General features: G+C 57.0%; 2 protein-coding genes and 1 pseudogene across 5 annotated transcripts in view; 1 reads left to right on the forward strand and 2 right to left on the reverse strand.

Moving 5' to 3' along the window:
• IFT140 (intraflagellar transport 140) overlaps positions 1-18,805 on the forward strand; it is an 80,320-nt gene that overhangs the window by 45,023 nt on the left and 16,492 nt on the right. The gene's annotated exons all lie outside the window — the stretch shown is intronic.
• On the reverse strand, positions 1,281-16,726 carry TMEM204 (transmembrane protein 204). The gene is made up of 3 exons (XM_038540829.1): positions 15,866-16,726; positions 11,979-12,134; positions 1,281-2,050 (listed from the first exon to the last, which is right to left on the reverse strand). The coding sequence occupies exons 1-3, from the start codon at positions 16,143-16,145 to the stop codon at positions 1,806-1,808; spliced, it is 681 nt and encodes a 226-aa protein (XP_038396757.1). The 5' UTR covers positions 16,146-16,726; the 3' UTR covers positions 1,281-1,805.
• LOC119872404 lies at positions 18,344-18,451 on the reverse strand (annotated as a pseudogene).

Genomic DNA, 18,805 nt, shown 5'->3' on the forward strand with positions numbered 1-18,805 from the left:
TAAACAGAGGCTGTGATCGACCACAGGGTCAACTTGAATACTGTCGTGTACTCTCAGATGGTTCTAAACATAGTACTATGAAACGGCGTATCCTAAATACTTCATTACTCTTTTAAAAGACTATTTTTTTTTTAGCATGTGATTCAGAATCGGGAGAAGCAGCTCAGAGGGAGAAAGGTCAGACTTGAGTGTGCTGATATCAGACATAATCTGGTTATTTCTACAGCATGTGATGAGTTTATTATAAATGGTCAGGTTGTAGCTGCTCTTCAGTCATTCTCAATTCTTTATGTTTTTTAAAACACCAATCCCAATCCACTGTTCTTACTAGAGACAGGCTCCACGCTGACCACTTCGCACTCTCTGGGAGGCTGAGAGCAGCAAGGCTGAACGCTTCTTAGTGGGAGGCAGCCTCATGTGGGGGAGGCAGCCAGCAGGCCTAGGATCTGACCCACGGGCCCCGGTGCCACGTTCCTGGTGATCACTGTCACCAGGTGGCGCGGGGCCAAGCACTGCAGCATCCAGGAAGCGTCCAGGCAGGTGCGGGGGCGCAGACTGTCCTCACAGATGTGCTGAGGCAGTGTCAGGGTTCTCGGGGGTGGGGCTGGCTTTGAGCCCCTGAGATACAGCTTTCAATGCTCTGCGTTCTACCTGGGGCGTTATAGCTGATTCCCCTCTTCCAGATTTAGGACCAGGGTTGTTTGGAACCCATGTAGTATCACGAAGGCCCTCTGTACACTGCCCAGCATTCGGCTGAAGCTAGGTTGAAGATTTTTTAAAAATATTTTATTTATTTATGAGGGACACAGAGAGAGAGAGAGAGAGAGAGAGGCAGAGACACAGGCAGAGGGAGAAGCAGGCTCTAATGCAGGGAGCCCGACGTGGGACTGGATCCCGGGTCTCCAGGGTCACGCCCTGGGCCGACGGCGGCGCTAAACCGCCGAGCCACCCAGGTTGCCCAGGTTGAAGATTTTTATAGGGGAAAAACATACAACAGTCTCTGAATTTTCTTTAAACAAATAGACATTTTCCCCTCTTACGCTGCCAGCTGTTGGTCTGCTGTCACTCGGCCACAGTGTTCAGTCTGTAGGAACATGGGCTTCAGAGACTTGGTCGAATGGAAACGTGAGTAAGGGCATGAGTGACCCACAGCTATGTTCCCACCAGGTCTTGAAAAATGCTTCAAGCCTTTTCTTCCTGCCAACCCACAAAAATGACAGTAAAATAGACCAAATTCTTTTCACCCATGTGGCAGTGTGATGGATAAAACACAAGTTTTATGCAATAGTGAGAAGTTTACATTTTATTTTAACTTAGAAAAATAATCAGGAGCAAAACAGACATTACTAACACGATCCTGTCATAAAGCTGTAACCTTCTGGTTGTAGATTCTGAGTCACTCGAGGAAGATCACAGACAGTTCTAGAAAATCTCCCCAAGTATTTTGCTTTACCAAAGTAAATATGACCAAAGACTCACTGCTCAGCAGATACAGAATAAATTAATCCGAGACCAAGGTGCAGAGTGAGCTGGCCACCGCTGTCCATACACCTCAGGCACTGGTCTCCTCCTTGGAATATGCGCAAAAGTGAAGCTGAGTCATAGGTATATCAGAAGGAGGATGGCGCAGGCAATATATAACCACGTAATATATTTATATATAATATAGTAAACATAGCTATGTATCGTACATGTATATATAGGAAACCATACGAATCGCCCACACAGACAGCTGACGGCCCTTCGGTCTCTGTGCTGTCGGGTTATAATGATCAAGTCCGGAGCAGGCTTCTCCCCAGCAGCCCTCAGCATGGTGACTCCACATACTCGTTGTCCAGCCCACGGCGAAGCCGCGCAGTCAGGGAGCGGCTGATGACAATCACCCGGGGTGCAATGCAGTCCTCTCTCCTGTGAAGAATGTTCCAGATGAGCATGGCAGCTGCCAGGGTGGCCAGAAGGCAGGCGCCAATGTTCAGGTAGCAAGACCAGGACAGGTTGGTATATGGGCCGATTCTGTAGAATGTCACCAGCCCAATGACCAGGACAAAACCTGCAAACGAGAGAGGAGTGTTCAGAAAGCCTTACCTGGAGCCAGGAGGCCAGCAAACTGGCTGTAGAGCCCTACAGAGGCGCAGCTCCCATTTCTTCCTGCCTCTACCTCTGTTAGGCCCTGCGGTGGTGGCCCAACTCCGGGCTGTGCTTCAGCGTCGAGCTGCCTTGCATTGGGTCTCTGTGGGCTTTTGTGACCTTTGGGTGGCTGTGGAGGGACAGCGTATGTCTACTTACTCCTGGCACAGAACAATATCTGGGAGGCACTCCGTGAGAAAACAGCCCAATCCCAGCGTGCTCTCCCTTTGGTCCACCAGGGCTGGGCTGTGTTCTTAGCCACCTTCCTCAGGGAGGTGACACTGCTGCTGCCTGTCCCTCACCTCCAGACGAACCCAGCAGCAGCTCTGTGTGAGCTCCTCACAGGCTCACCTAAGTGCTTAATTCACTCAAGTGAAAGTAGATTCAGGAATTATCTAAATCTTACCTAGAAACAGCTCAGATCAATATCTACCTCAGTCCTGTTCTTACTGTTCACGGCTAGAGCAGATAGAGATTTTCTCTCCATACTCTGGTGCACCCAGCGCCCACGTTGGGGAGGGGCAGACGCCGGGGCTGCAGGCACATCCAGGTCTCCTGCTGTTGCGTCCTCTCACCTCCGCACCCTGTACCTGGTCCTACACTTTCCCTCACACCCCCACGTCTCCTCCCCCTGCTTGATTTCTCTCTGTAGCCTTCTCTTCTGACTGCAGACAGAGTCCCGAGCGGACCTCAGTGAGCACGGCTTGCTCACGTTGTTAGCACATAGCACCACGGTGTCATTTCCTTTCACAGTTTATTAGTTCTTACAATAGGAAACCCAGGATTTCGTGCCCAGGACCTGTCGGCTAGGATAACAGGACATTGATGTTTGATACAGTTCAGGGCTGAGTCTGGGCTGGGAGCCCCGACTGGGAGAGAAGAGAGGCCCCACCGTCCCACTGCGCAGGAGGCTGGTCCAAGGCAGCCTTCCAACCCCTCAGCCAGGAAGAGCCGGACTAGGCAGGAAGGAGGCGCAGTGCCGAGCGGGAGCTCTGGCTGGCGAGGGTGAGGGGGCCGGGCAGAAGCAGAGGCCAGGGAAGCCTAGGGGGCCCATCTTCTCCAGCAGCACCCCACCTTCTGCGGTGGTGACCTGGGGGGAGATGTCTCTTGGAACTCAGGGTACCTGAAAAGGACAGAGTCTGTCACAGTGGTCCAGACACAGCCCTCCAGCTGGACTGTCCCTTTCCCCTGCTCTGGGCTCTGGCCAGGGCAGCCTTTCACTGCAGTCCCTCCCCCTGCCCTGCACTGTGACATCCGTCTGTCTGTTCATGCTGGTCCCTCTGTTCCCCACGGCCTCCCCTGCTTTCCTCAGGAAACCAGATCATGCACGACCCCTGTGGCCCCAGAGCTGGGCCACAGTGGTGCCAGCTTGTGGTTCTGGAAACTGTTATAAATTAGTGCGGGAGTGAGGGGTGGAGGAGGCCTGAGCTTCCACAGCACAAGCGGTACAGTCTCATCGTCACTGCACCTTCCAGAAAGTATGAATTAAACATTTATCCACCTCAATCGTGTGGTAAACAACAGCGGCAGTGACTAATCTCCCTCTTAATGCTCTGCAGTCCTTTGTGCAGCTTTTTACACTCAGAAAGCTTCTGGATATTTTTTGTTTCTGTTAAAAATAACTAATTCTTCTTGTCACGCACATTGACAAAAGGAAGCTCCTGGCATTTCTCTCTCTCCCAGTGAAGAGCATGTCCCTTGCTCACAGTTCTGTGGCACCAAGTTTTACATTCATGGAGAAGGGAGTTACAGTCTGTTGTGCCATGAAAATGAAAATACTTTGTGTGTTCCCTCATCTTTCTGTGTCCTCGGGCATTTTTGGTTAGCCGAGGAGCTCGTTGTGCCTGTGTCAGCAAGATTCAGCAGGACAGGAGGGCAGGGAACAGCATGAGAGCCTGCCAGCTTGCTGCCCGGGCTTGAGGTCGCAGCAAGGAGGCGCGGACTGGGGGACAGGCATTCACCACAAGGCTGGCAGGAGCCTCCGGGCAGGGAGCCTGGCCTAGCGGAGGGAGGATGCCAGCAGGGCAGCAGCCATGGAGACCAGAGCAGTGGGAAGGAAGTCACCCCAATGGCGGCCAAGCATCCTTTGGGGTTGTCGGGTTACAGGAACATTTAAAAATCTGATATGCGGCCTGAGCCCCAATTCTGCAACATCATCGGTTGTGGGGGGCATGGAGGCCGAGTGCAAGGTGGACAGCCTCTCCTCAGCCCTGCAGCTTATGGGGGTCAGCTGACCGCACTGCCGAGTATATACAGGGGACCGGGAAGTCTGTCATGGTCATAGGGACCTCTCTGTGAAGAGCGGTGCAGAGCGGGCCTGCAGCTGGAGGGGGCTGCGCACCCTTGCTTGGCAGAAGGGAGAATGCCCCTGTGTCACCCAGGTGTGGGGCGCCGTCAGCTGTGTGCCTTTGCCTGGCCTCGAATCTCTGCCCCCACCACTTGTGGCTTCCCATCTCCATCTGTGTCACGGTGTGGCCATGCTGGCCACCTTGCTGCTCCTCCAGGATGCTAAGCTCCATCCTCTCTGGGTCTTTGCTGCTGCTGCTGCCCCCACATTTAACCAGCCCTGGGGAGGAAGGCTGCCGACAGCACTTGGCCTGGACGTCCAGTCACCAGTCAGGCTGCCCCAGCTCAGTCTCCACCATTGGCGTTCCTGTGGCTGGAGGGTGGCCCCCCATCCAGCTTGGCCTCCCAAAGGGTTGTCCAGGAATCACCTAGTGAATTACTTGAGAGAAACCCAGATAGATCCCAGGGTAGCAAGATGAATGCAGTGTGGGCCTCTGGGGAAGGAGATGTGATGAACAGCAGCTTTATAGTGACCAAGGCCATCAGGCGGACAGGGCCTGTTAGCCATGATTGTGTCGCTCAGTGCTGGAGCCGCAGCAGGATGTGCAGGTTCCCACACTGCTCTCTGGTTTCCATGCTCATGTGCTCAGCAGAGCTACTCACTCTCCACGGGAGGGCTCCTAGCATGTGCTCGGCAAAGGCATGCTTGACCCGTCCTTGGGGAACTGACATTCTTCTTGGAGTGGTGAAGATGAAATTCATCCCCACAGGGTGGTGCTCCAGGTAACGGAGGCACCCAGGTCCAGTGTGGTGAGCACAGGTGGAGGAGCACAGGCGAGGGAGCATAGTGGGGCAGGCCTGTGTAGACACTGATGGGGAATGGTGTCAGCTGGGTTTTGACACCAAGAGACCCTGTCGTATGGACACTCTGAACTCCAGGCAGTGAAAATGTTAGCTCATGGGACCAGGCCACAAAGCATGTGGGCAGAGCAGCTGCCAGCTTCCAGAACCCCATTCAGCGCCACTCACCGTCCCAGCCCCGAGTGGCAGAGGGACCTCGGGCCCACACAAGGGTCTGTCCACAGGCAAGATGTGGGATGCACCTATTTTCACCAGCACCACACTGTTACTTAATTGTCTTGTTTCTTATCTTCTAAAGATCAGTATCATATAATGGAATATTTCTGAACACAGGGTAGGCTATTATTTTGTTGCCGTCTTAGTCTGTTTATTACTTCCTCCCTTATGTGTGGCTCTATTGCCTGCAATATGCACGGACTCGGGTATCAGAGCATGTCATTGCTTCCATGTTGAGAGTAAGATATTTTGTATTAAACATGAAAGAACGTTCAAGGGGGTGGTAGATCGATGAAAGAATGTGAATTCACAGGTGCACAAACAAGCTGAGGTAGCTACCTACATCCCGCAAGGTGATGGAGCCTGACAGACAGAGCTTTAGAGAATCTGTCTGTCTGGAGAACAACTGGCCGTCTGGCAGTAGGTGGCCCTGGGCAGGTTTTGAGCACAGCCTAGGGTGCGTCTCATTTCTCTGGCCTGGTTCAGAGGCTGCACCTTACTTCGCTCTTTTTCTAGAAGTGGGAAAGAAAGCTGAGCTCTGCATCCTTGTGTGAAAAAAAGGTTTAAAAAAATTCACATTTACGTGGCCTATTCTGTGTTAAGACTAGTGTTGGCTTTTGTTTTGTTTCTGTTCGACTTAGAACACATGTGGTCACAGAAAGGGCTTGATTCCCCAAAATTAAAAATATATATATTTAGGAAAAGCCTCTCCTCACCAAGAAGATACAAGGGACCTACTAGAACAGTGGCACAGGCGTGGAACTACAGGAAGAGCCCTGGCTCCGCAGGTGGATGTCCTGTCAAGGCCGTGCAGGGACAGGTGGATGCCACCCAGGCCGCTGAGGGCAGTGGGAACTGCACAGACATGTGGAACACGATGACCTCTCGTGTGACCTCTCATGTGTGCTGTGTGTCAGCAGTGAAAACCCGCAGACACACTGACAAGCAGCAACATGTTCAGGCCCATGGCCTAGCTGACTGCCTCCAGCCTCCAGCCTCCAGCCTCCACCCTGGCACTGGGTGATTGCCATTATATAGACAATCTTCTTGCTGTTTGCCTTCATGAAATTCTCCTGCTGGGGGAGAGAGGATGGCTGTAGGAAGCAGACCCAGGCCAGGCTGCCTTAAACCTCAGGCTTGCCCGTCTCTGGGATCCTGGTGTGGAGACCCCCTCAGAATTATCCCAGAGACTTCTCTCCTAAGACTTTCCAGTGATGTTCGTTTTGTCCAGCAGCAAATACAAGGGGAGACTTTGAGCAAACACCCTGAATTCGGCCTGTGGACTCAACTCCATCCTCATGAATTTCTGTTTCCAAAGCAAACAGCCCCTTCCTGTGAGCTGGCCACACGGGCGCTGTGAATCACAGCTCAGCCTGCAGAGTGTCCCTTTCCTCTCGCTTCCTTCCTGCCTGCTTCCGAGGGCTTCAGTGCCTGTCACAGGGCTTCCTGTTGGAGTGACGGTCAAGCACACGCAGGTGGTCCAAGGAGAGACCGTGGGGCTGAACCCTGAGCCTTCACACAGCGTGTCTGCCTTGCATTGCACCTGTACTCAGGTGTCATGACCACTTCCAGAGTATTCACAGAGCAGACTGGGGCATGGCCGTGCTTGGGATGTCCCAGCACCTGTGAGCAGCAAGGTGATTCTCCTCGTGTTCCTCCCAGAGGGAGGGATTCTGGGAAAGGAAAAGCTCGAGGGACAGCGGATCTGGCATGTTTCCACAGAGCTCGAGCTCCCAAGTGCTGCCTGACATGCTGTCACTCTGAGCAGCACAGAGGACATGGAAGTGAAGGGAATAACGCAGGGTGTGGTTGGGGTGCAGATCGGCGCTGAGGAAGCAGGCACCAAAGAAAAGTATGTCGTCCAGACCAAGCTGAGTCCCACCTTATTGTGAAAGTTGTGTGTTCCTATGAGAAGATCTCTGAGCCTATGAAACGCCAAGCTCATGAGACACCAAGACACCTGCAGCTCATCAACCCGACTACCCGACGAGGGCTGATGACATGAGCATTCTCAGGGCCACAGAGTACTTCGTATGTTTGTAAGTTTTGCCATCATAAGAAAAAACATCATGACCTCTAGACACAGAGAGAAGCAGCCAGAGATGGAGACCCCAGGAGCTTCTACAGTGATTCTTCTCCTACAGTCATCCCATTGGAGCTTGGGAGGCTTCATGCCAGGAGGAGGGCCAAGCTGGGAGCAGACTAGCTCCAGTTGGCATCTTCTGGCAGTGGGACGTGTGTGCGGGGACGGCTCTCTGGGTGCCACGTGCCAGCGATGAAGGGGTGAGGGCCAGAGCTGCACACCTGTGAGTTCCCTCACTTGGGAGTGTGGTGTGAGCTCAAGGCTGCTGGTCAGCCTCCCCAGAGGAGGTGAGTCATGCAAGGGGGTTCCCAAGGAGAGCCTGCTGCCGCCTCAAAGGTACTGAGAATGATGCCAAGCAGAGGCCTCTGGTGAGTTGGCTGTATGTTTGTAGTTGAACTAAACCAGTTTTCAGTTGTGATCGCACTTCAGAAAGAACCGTGAGTCTCGGCATGCTGCAGTGTCACTCGGATGATTGACAAGGAGCCAGGGCTAAACTTCTGCAAAGATGGAGGTGAGGGGTCACTTGAGATCAGAGCTGATAAAGTGTAAAGCTGGACACTTGAGAGGCAGGAGAAGCATACCTCAGTAGGTTTGTCACCAGCAGAGCCAAAGCCAGGTTATAAAGCAGGTGGTGCACTTGGACTACCAGGACCCCACTGCGACATCACAGAGGCGACTGGACTTCTCCTCAGTGCCCTAGGTGACCCAGACATAGGTGGGCACATCCTGGAACACCCCTGGGGGGCCCTGGATGCCCTGGTGAGGTCGAGGGGAGCGGGTCTGGAGGAGGGAACGGAGGAGAAGCCTGGCCCTCAGGACCCACTGCAGGCAAGCCACAGGGCAGAGCCTGCCAGCCGACAGGCATTGACGGGAAGCCACGTGGGATGCCAGCTGCATCACCAGCCTGAATGTGTGCATGTGGCCACGGTGCTTTGGGGCCACGTAGGCGATGGCCAGGAAATTGCCTTTCAAAGATGCAGCTTGACCCTCAAACAGAGCCCTGAATAACCATGGGATGGGCCCACCTAAAATTGTTATCCTGGGACCAAATTTGGTTAGTCCTACGCAGCCGACAGCCAGGGCCCAGGGCCTGTGAACCCCTGAAGAGCTACAGGAGGGTCACACTTAGGAAATTTTGGAGTCACCCACTGGGACACTCCTCAGGCCTGCTGGTGGTGCAGTGGGGAGTGCTCAGCTCTGACCCTAAGCAGTGATGACACTGTGCTGTGGCCCCCCCAGCAGGCCAGGGTTCGAAGTCAGGATAATCACAGCAACAGGTGTGACGCAGCCAGCACCTGCAGGTTGGCAGCCACCATCCAGCTGCGTGAGAACATAGGGATGGCGTGGCTCGTCCAGGGCCTCAGGACCTGCTGCATGCCTAGATGCCCCAGGAAAAGCCCCGGGCATGCTCAGGAACCCAGAGCGAAGAACCCTCATCCCAAGGTGCCCGCCAGGCAAGCTGCCTGCCAAATCCACCGTCCACTATCATCTGTTCCAGGCGTCACTTAGGTGTCTGACACAGGGCCCGGCGGCATCTGCAGAAATCGGGCCAGGCTGAGCGTGCACCTTCATTTGCCCCGTGGTGAGACCGGACTCGGACAAGCAGAAGTTGTCCAACACATGACAGTAAAGGACAAGGGACCCGGCTGCAGAGCCAGTGACCAGGAGCCTGTACAGGCACATGGCTGTGGGACGGGGTCGGCTCATCGGTCGCCACACTGGCAAGTTCTCATCACAGATCCTCCCGGCCTTCACAGCCCAGATGGGAGCTCTCATCACAGGGACAACATGGGCGTGGCATGGGAACGTTCAGCTTGCGGAGGTGGAATGAGGGATGGCAAGGAATGTTTCCAGCTTTATGGTCAATTGAAATTACACTTGGAAGGTTGTGCGAGGGAGCCAGCGGCCACTGGGTGTGACAGCGTGAACGGGGCAGAAGAAAGCCGGTGGAGCGGCTGGCGCTGACCTGGCTGCGAACGGCAGCTCCAGGCCCCCATGGCCCTACGACAGGGTCCTTTGCAGGAGCAGGTGTGAAGAACAGGGCCCAGCGCCCCGAGGGGAAGGGTGGCGGGCGGGGCGGGGCTGTCCCTGCTGGTTCCGGCTTGTTCAGCCTCCCCGTGAGTCTGTCAGCACCTTCTCTCCCCACTGCCCACCCTCTGGCCCCGGCACTGGGGACTGAAGTTTCACTTGCATAACAGGTACCAGCAGGCATTTCCTCTCCTGGGACAGGATATCCCGGCGCCCTTCAGTCTCCCCCTGACTGTTTAAAGCAGACCGGAGCACAGGAAAAAACCTAACTCTAAAATTAGCAGTGTGGTGGAAGAAAGGCCCACGGCTGCATTCTGTACTGTTTGTCAATGAAACAAGTCTAAACAGGGCCCAAGTGCATTTCCTTTTTGGGCAAAACAGACCTGTGGGCGTGCCGGTGGGACGCCTCAGAGAAGCCTGCGAGGTGAGGGGCCGCCCAGCGCTCGGCGCTCCTGAGCCGCCCGTGGCCTCTGCCCGTCTGCTGGCCTGGACGCCGCCAGGCCCCAGGGCACCCCGGGGTTGCTGCCAGCCGACTCGGGCTTACTGAACACACGGCTCCCCCATCTCGGTTTGTTCAAAACTGTTGTTTGGAAGCAGCGCTATCTTGTTCTGAGATGAGGGTTCGCAGGAAGTAAGATGTCCGTTTGATGCCAAGCCCACAGTCTCTCTCCCGGTAATTCCGTACAAAAAGCACCACACTCCCGTTTGTTCTGCTGCAAGGAGCTATTTTCAGAATCCAGTTCTGTTCCTTTCATGTCTTTAATGCCCGAATATCTGAATATCTGTTCCTAATCTTCCACTTCCTTCTGGAAGGGATGTAATTTCAGATAAGCCCATGTGATACAAATGGGCAGCCTCAGTGCGGCCGAGGACCCATTTCTGCTTTATGGTCCTAAGGTCAGCAGAGGGCAGAGGAGTGATTTTCTGAGCGGTCACTGTCCTTTGTGACGTCCGTGTTTTTATTCACAGCCAAGGCGGTCAGAGATGTCAGCTCACTCACCTCCTTAATTCTCAGGGCCAGCCTGGTGGGGACAGACGGAGGTGCCAGCGGGCTGGCAGTCTGCCCCAGTTCCCATGGACTGCAGGTGACAGAGCCAAGGCACATGTCCGGCTCCCTGGGCCCTACAGCTTCTCTTTCCTGGAAACTGGTCGGCCCTTGGCGCTCCCAGTCCCCGCGGGTGACCGGGCTGTGGGGAAGTGACTGGCCCAGGACCACCCGCCTTCTATTAAAGGGCATAGGAAGGCCTGTTTCCAATTCCTGATTCCCACCCGGGTCACTTTCCAGCATGTGAATTCCTGCCAGTCTGTCGGCCTCGTTCTCCAGAAAGATAAGGCCGGGGGCCATTATTCCCGGAATGATTCACTTCAGACTTCCTGCCATTTCCTTTACTGGGTCTGTGGAGCTGTACCTCGAGTGTTGGGACATGCTGCCATTCTCCATCAGCGGGAGGGGCAGGTGGGTCGGCTGATAACGTCCCCACACCCTGGCCCACGTCATCCCTGTCATCCCCGGATGGGACCGCTGACCAGATGTTCCCCCGCGCACAGCAGAAAACCTGAACTTCTCAGGTTTCCACAGTCGTAAAAATTGAGCCGGCAAGAGGCAGGTATGGTGGAGAGGCAGCCGGCAGAGAAGCCCCTCTGCTCCCGGAGTCACGTGGATAGCTTCTGTGGCTTCCACAGCCACTTGTGCAGAACTTCTCAGAACAATCCTGTTTCTCGTTTGCGCTGCCGCTGCCGCCCTCTTAGCCTTTTGAGACCATGCACCCATATCTGCGCCCTTTCTCGGGTCACCCTACTGCCACCCCGAGGCCTGGCCGCTCTGTGGCCTCCCAGCCCGCTCCTCTGGCAGCACCGGCAGCTGGGTGTGGGAGCGAGGACAAGGCGCGTTTGCTCTGGCGCTAATGTGTCTTCTGCGTGTTGTGTCACTCACGAGGAAGGGCCTGCCCCTGACCCTAGCCAGGTCCCAGGAAGCGGCATTGGTCATGGAGCCTGCAGATGAGCCAGGCTGGAGCCTTGTGCTTACCCTAATGTCCCCGTTCACCCGCGTGAGCGAGGAACGTGGCAGAGGCAGTCAGGTGGGGGCTCTTCCTGCCCGGGCCGCCGGCCACATCAGCCGCAGACGGGCAGAGAAAATACCAGATGCACATACTTTGGAAAGCCAGCTGGTGAGCCTGGAGTGTGTCTTACAGTGGGAGAGGGCGGGAGCCCGGGGAGCAAGTGGAAACCACAGCCAGGTGCTCCCTATGTTCTGTCTTGTTTCTGCCCCGGTGAGAGGTGGGAGGGGGAGCCTCAGGAGTGCAGTGACATTAGAAGACCAGCTCCACAGAGCTGAGGGGAGAGTCGCCCCGCCCGCCCGCGGCCGCAGAGCACTCACTTGCCAGCTGGAACGCGGCAGCCATGGCCTCCTCCCAGCACTGAGAATCGGGCGACATCAGCGACAGGCCCGTCAGCCCCAGGACGTAGGTGAGTTGCCCCACAGCAAGCGCTGCCGTGGCCACCAAGTTGCAGGCACGCATCATGTCAAACTGCACTGAGAAAGACGGGAGAAGACAAGTGGTCAGCTCCTGCCTCCGCCTGCACCCTGGACCTTGCGGACCTGCTCTCCCTGGCTCCTTGCTCCCTGCTCCCCCTCCCACACCCCACCCCAGAGCTGGGCACACGGGAGATGCGCTGCCAACATCGGGGAGTCGGGGCTGCTGCCGCGAGGGGCCCAGGGAGACACACAACTTCCCCGCTGGATAGCAGAGCGCCAGGCTGCACGAGCGCACCTGCCGAGAAGTCAGGCCCTTCCCCACGAAGCCCCTGCCAGGAGAGCAGGGCGGACCCTGGCCTTCCAGGCCTTGCCCCACCCAGCCCCAGGCTGCACAGTGTCTGTGACTGTCACCCATAGCCAGGCAGGCCTTCATGCTTCGTGCCAGAGGAGCCCAGAGTGAGCCGAGGTGGTCCACCGCGTCCTGCCACTGCGTGCGAGCAGCTTCCTCCTCCCCGTTGTCTTTCAGAGGCTGAGGGGTCTTGCCCTTTGCGGATCCCAGGCCATTCCCTGAGGCCAGCACTGACACGGGCAGGGCTGCAGCAGCAGAGGCCTGGCCACTAGGAATCAGGGTGGCCTTGAGGGCAGAGAGGGGCTGCTGGAGGATGACAGTCCCCACCTGCTGAACATCTTGCAGAGCCAGGGGACTGGCTGACCTGCCTGCCTTTGGAGGCCACGCTCTTACGCTCTTTCTGGGGTCTTCCCATCCTGTTTTCTGCGCGGTTAGTTTTAACAACATGTGATCACATACAGGTTCTGACGCCCTCAAAGATGGTCGCGCTGGGGAGGTGGATGTGACCTTAGAGACGAGGGGTGGTGAACACAGTGGGGGCACTCGGGTTCAGAGCCGGCCTGGGAAGTGCAAGATTCCCCAGCGTGGCCATGCGGGCAAGGAAAGTCACCCAAGTGCACGGAGGGGTCCTGGCCCCAGAGCCAGGACTCCGCCCTCCCCCTTCCGCCCAGCTGTGTGTCCTTCCTGGTGCTCTGAGCACACACCCCAAGCCACACGCCCTGGCCACCCACAGTCCCCCGTGGCATTCCCCACCCCATCAGCCTCCAACCCCGCGGACGTGAAGATGTCGGAGGGTGAAGGATAAGCACTACTGCCCACAGACCCACCACCTGCCTGAGAAGACTGCCCTGTGAGCCACGCTACCTCTGCCAGTCACCTGGAGGGGACCGGCTGGCGGAGCATCACCATGCGCGTTACGGGCTGTCATCACCGTGTGCGTAGCCTGGGCAGTAGCACCCCACGAGAACATGGCTCAGGGCTCTGGCTGCGCAGAGTGTGATGCACACCCTCCCAACCCCAGCCCCAGTGCTTTTGGCCTCCGTGGTGAGACACCTCGCCCCCCACGGGGCAGAGAGCCGTGACACCCCTCAGGGCAGGGCACCCAAGGTTGAACTACATGTTTACTCACCCCCAACCTCACTTTAGAAAAGGAGGTTGGGGTGCCCGATGGAATGTCTGGAATCTGGATCGGTGAAGAATGCCTGGAGGGTAGGACTGACTGGGACAGGGTTGTGAGGTCTCCTCCGGAGCCAGAGGGAGCCGAGAACGACCTCCCATGTGCCGAGTCCCCACCCCTCCTCCAGAGGAGAGCCACCTGAGCCATGAACCATTCCAATGGCCACACGCTGCCCAGGGCGGCAGGCAGGAAGATCCTTGTGGTCCTGGGGGACAGGACCGCCTGTGCCTTGTCACTTGAGACCCCTCCTGCTGAGTTCACCGTGTCAGCTGGTAGTCCCTCAGCACACTGGCTCCATGAGCACGGGGTGGCTCTGACTCTGAGCCTACGGAGCGCTGCCAGGACCCCGGGGGCAGGGCAGACAAGCATGTGCACCATCCCCGGCTGCTGGCCCCACCCCCTGCCAGGACCTCTGCAGTCTCTAGGACAGCCTGACTCTGGGGCCTGAGACGGGGAGCTCGGGATGGATTGTGTCAGGCCTGTCACGGATCAGGATGATTGTGGAGCCTGCGGCGTGGTGTGGACAGGTGTTCAGTGCTGAGCCAGCACCACCCACTCCCTTCTCCCCCGTCCCTCCACCCAGCCAAGTGGCAGCGCACCAGGGGGCTGGGGTTTTCCCTGAGAGCCGGAGACTGCATGCTGGCCTGATGTGAAGCGACAGGTGCGGGCCCAGAAACAAGGTGTTGGGAATCCCTGCGCCGGGAGGACGGGCAGCGTGCAGATTAGCCCAGCTCACAGCTCCCGTGGTCCTACTGCTCATACTACACGGACCAGGTGAGGAGTGTGTCGGCAATTCCATCTCCCTCACGAGAACCTTCCATAAATGTGTCCCTCAGTTGGAGCAAATGTCTGATGCTCTGAAGTTCAGGAAGGATCAGCTGCCACAGATGTGTTACCAGTGGTGAGGACGTTGTAGAAGTCCTACAGAGAGCTTATCATGTGTTCAGGGAGGGACAGCGGGTGGATGGCCAGGACACGTGGCTGGCCGGGAGGGAAGGAGGGTCACACCTCTGGAGGCGGAACACATCCCGACCCTCTATCCTCCTGGCCTCAGCAAGGGGGCAAAGGGTATGGACGCCTGGGGAGCGCACCTGCTTGACCGTGACCCCCGGGCAGGGGCTGGACATCTCTGGGACAGGGTGACGCAGAGCCCACCCTAGATTCAGGGTCACTGGCTTTCATGACTCCTCGGTGCGGTGCCAGGACCCCAGGCCACTGCTCTCCACCAGCAAATCCCCCTGGACCCAAGCTCAGCTGCACCGGCTTTTGAGTGTGTGGAAAAGTTTGAAAGCACTTCTTGCCAAGGAGGTGGGGGGGGTGGCTGGCGGGCACAGGCCCTCCCTGACAGAAGAGCCCCACACTGCAAGGGGCTCTGAGTGGACAGACTGGGCTTGCCTCCCCCAGGGACCTTGGCTGAGCACGTGTGTCCTGCAGCCTCCACCTGTGTGGAATTGGACACCACCAGCCCCACCCCCTTGAGGGTCAGGGCTCCAAGCACGTGGCAGGTGGGGACACTCACGCACCGAGCACAGAGCTCGCATGTGCTATTTGAGGACTTTGTGGACACTCTGTGAGAGCAGTTAGCAGCGCCCCTACTATGCCCTCTGGTTCTCTAAAGGACAAGCTGTCTCCTGCCGATCTGTGAGTTAGACCCTCATCCACTGCTTCAAAGGGAAACCTCTGCCTGTCAGGCACTGTGACCATGCAGATGACACGTTAGGTGACAAGGGCCTTACTGTGAGCCTTCGCACTTGCACCCTCAAACCTGACCCTGCGGTCAAAGCTCAGTTCCCACCTTCCAGAGCAGTAAACAGACCCCCCCGTCAGTGACCAGCCGGAGCCAGGACAGGACAGCGAGGGCCTCTGCTCTCCAGAGCCACTGCCCTGAGCCCCTTGTCTGCCCCCATGGCTGGTCTCCTCCCGGAAGTCCTGCCTCGATGACCCTGACAACTGTGGAATGAAGTCAGAACTCAGCCACGTGTGTTTAGGCTTCTTGGTTATTGTATCACTAACAGGGTGTCTCTTCCCCCAAGAAAAGTGGATCTTCCTTGATCTGGTAAATGTGTCTGCCCTCTGCTGTGTGTGGAGGCAGAGAAAAGCCCCACACCCACACAGAAGAATTCTGTCCTAAAGGAGCCAGGCGCGGGGCTCAGGGCCTGCCCGGTTACCCATCACCAAACTCATGCCCCACGCCCACCTTGTGCTGTCAGAACTAGTGGGCCCTGACCCCCCTAAAGGAGGCATAAAAATAAGCAGACTTACGTTTGACGGTGCCTCGAGCCTCCTGGAAGCCTGCCGCCTCAGAACCCCAGCCCAGAGCCTCACAGTCCCGTGCCTCTGCCTGCCCTGGCCGGGGCCCGGGGCTCGGCCCTCCCCGGGCCCTGTCTGCCAGCCAGCAGGACTTCCAGAGCCCCACGCTCCGCTTGCGCCCGTCCTCCAGCGTCTGGTATACCCAGTTTGGGGTGAAGGCCGCCACGTTGTTGAGGACAAGAGAGACCAGGGCCACCAACACTGCTGTGGCCACCAGTTTCTGGACAGTCATCGCTGACCACTGTGCTGTCTGCTTGTCGTGGAGAAAGTCCCAGCCCCGGTCAGCTGCTGTGGCCAGGGAGAGCCGAGACCAGCTAGGGGCTGCTAGAGGACATCACCGCTCATTCTCAGAGGCATCGGGAAGGCCCACGTGACAGGTGCAGGTGAGCTCACCTCGGGCCCTCCTTACCCTCCCTCCTGCACCTGGAGCACAGCCAGGCCTGAGCTGCAGCCAGCCTCTCGGCCCATCCTGGGGACGAAGCCGGGACACCAGCGACAGCCCAGAGTCGTGTGTGCGCCGTCTTCCTGGAAAGCGAGGCCTCTTCTCCCCACAAGAAACCAGAGAGGTGGGTGGCAGCACGGAGATCTGTGCCGCGTCTCTCCTTTGAACTGGCTCGACGGAGCAAACCAGCAGCCAGGCTCTGAGCGGGCCGGTGGAGCTGTGCTGGGAGCCGCTCGGCCTCTCGCTGCAGGAGCCCCTGCCCTGTGCCTCTGCCACGAAACAGCCGGTCCTGGAAAGCAGAGAGCCTGCTGCAGGGAAGCGCATGTGTGTGTGTGTGTGTGTGTGTGTGTGTGTGTGTCTGCATATGCGCGCACGCGTGTCCCCCCCGCCCCCCCAGCAGAGAGGAAATGGTTGTTTTTAAGGCTGTTTTTTGTGAGCTGGATGGAGGGCGTAGCCAACTGCAACAAATAGCGGCTGGGCCGCAGCAGCCAGACACTAACAGGATGTGTTTCCTGATAGGAAAGCAGGGAGGCCTTCTGAAGTCCTGCTCCAGGACCCTCCTCCCCTGCCCTCCCCACCTTCCTTTCCGAAAGGGAAGGCCAGGGCTGCCAGCCCAGAACAGACCGTGGTCCCACCTGCCTGTCTTGGGCCCGCCAACCTGGCCCTCGGGTACTAGAGCAGCCGCGGAGGCAGGCATGGCCCCGGGGCCTGGGCACAGCTGCGTGCCGCTCAGGGTGGGCAGAGCGCTGGCGGCTGGTCACCCACAGCCATCCTGTTGTCCCCCCAGTGCATGGGTGCCGCGGGCCTGCCCTTGTCGCAGGGCTGCACAGACAGTGCAGGAAATACCTGGGCACGGTGGAGAGGGCCCTGCTTCCAACCCAGACATGGCACATCGGGCCCACACCTGCACAGTTGCCAGGCCAGGGCGTCACCTGGGGGTCCTGGATGGCGGCACAGGTCCCCTGGCGAGGCCTGAGGCCCGAGGGAGTGTGGTTTGTGCTGACTGCATCACCCCAGCCCTTGAGCACGTGTACACTGGGGAGAGGCCGTGCCGCCCGCTGAGACCCCACGCCCAGCCGGGGCCCACAAGCGGCCGTGCACCTCTTTACCAGCACACACACCATGGATGTGTGCAAACCTCATGGGCCCCGAGCTGGCTGCTCATCACCGGACGCCCCCATCGCAGGGGAGGAGGCTGGGGTATGGGGAGGCTGTGCACCTGCCCAGGTCACAGAGGTGGTGAGATAAGCCCAGCTGTGCAACCGGCCTGGTCCCCTCAGCTGGCCTGCCTGCCTGTACCCCACTCACCCCCCGCTTCTGGAACTCCAGAGAGGTCTCGCGACTTTGACACTGAGCCCTGCGCCCTAGAAGCCTTGAGCCTCTTTACTTTGTGGGTTTTTCATTTGGGGCTTTTAACTTTTTTTTTTTTTTAGCTTTTGCAATACATTTAATGGCAACTGGTAATCAGATTAACAAGTTATCTCAAGTTATTGACGCCTGCTCTAGTGTCATTTCTCAAAAATGATATCTAGAGTCACAGACATCTTCCTCGTAAGATGCATCAGAGGGGCACCTGGGTGGCTCAGTGGGTTGAGTGTCTAGCTCTTGGTTTCAGCTCAGGCCATGATCTCAGGGTCGTGGAATCGAGCCCCACATCAGGCTCTGTGCTCAGCCCAGAGTTGGCTTGAGAATCTTCCATCTTCCTCCACCCACCCCAGCCCCTGCGCATGCATGCTTACGCTCTCTCGTGCACTCTCTCAAGTAAATAAAACCTTAAAAAAAATGCATCATATAAATCAGACTTCATCTATCACCAGTGTTGATAAAACCAGACGCGGGGAAAGAACTAGGTGTGTGGACACATAAGTGTTCTTTTCTTTTTTTTTAAGATTTTATTTATTCATGAGAGAGGCAGAGACACAGGCAGAGGTAGAAGTAGGCTCCCTGTGCAGAGCCCGATGCGGGACTCGATCCCTGGACCAAAGGCAGGTGCTCAACTGCTGAGCCACCCAGGTGTCCCACATACGTGGTCTTAATTTAGTGAATGTTTACCTGCCCTGATTGTTACAAAATCAGAACAGCAAAAATATTCATGGCCCTCCATTACTTTGTTTTTTTTTTTTTTTTATTTACTTATGATAGAGAGGGGAGGGGCGCAGAGACACAGGCAGAGGGAGAAGCAGGCTCCATGCACCGGGAGCCCGACGTGGGATTCGATCCCGGGTCTCCAGGATCGCGCCCTGGGCCAAAGGCAGGCGCTAAACCGCTGCGCCACCCAGGGATCCCCCCTCCATTACTTTGGATCACTTGTTTGTAGGGGGCTCTGCAACCGCAGCAGGCAAGGTGTGGCTCCCTGCCCCACCAAGCCTGTGTCCCTGAAAGGCAGGGGGTCTTTGGAGAATCATCTTCCCTTCCAGTCCCGGAGGGATCTGGCCTATTTCAGCATTTTT

The sequence above is a fragment of the Canis lupus genome, chromosome 6, assembly GCF_011100685.1.
Source record: "Canis lupus familiaris isolate Mischka breed German Shepherd chromosome 6, alternate assembly UU_Cfam_GSD_1.0, whole genome shotgun sequence".
In the NCBI taxonomy this organism is placed as follows: Eukaryota; Metazoa; Chordata; class Mammalia; order Carnivora; family Canidae; genus Canis; species Canis lupus.

What these genes read in the sequence shown, in the direction of transcription:
- TMEM204 (XM_038540829.1), bottom strand. Translation starts at nt 16,145, where the DNA reads ATGACTGTCCAGAAACTGGTGGCCACAGCAGTGTTGGTGGCCCTGGTC. An exon ending in GGCTCGAGGCACCGTCAAAC is followed by an intron (nt 12,135 to 15,865) that starts GTAAGTCTGCTT and finishes CGTCTTTCTCAG; the next exon opens with TGCAGTTTGACATGATGCGT. An exon ending in TGCCGCGTTCCAGCTGGCAA is followed by an intron (nt 2,051 to 11,978) that starts GTGAGTGCTCTG and finishes TCTCGTTTGCAG; the next exon opens with GTTTTGTCCTGGTCATTGGG.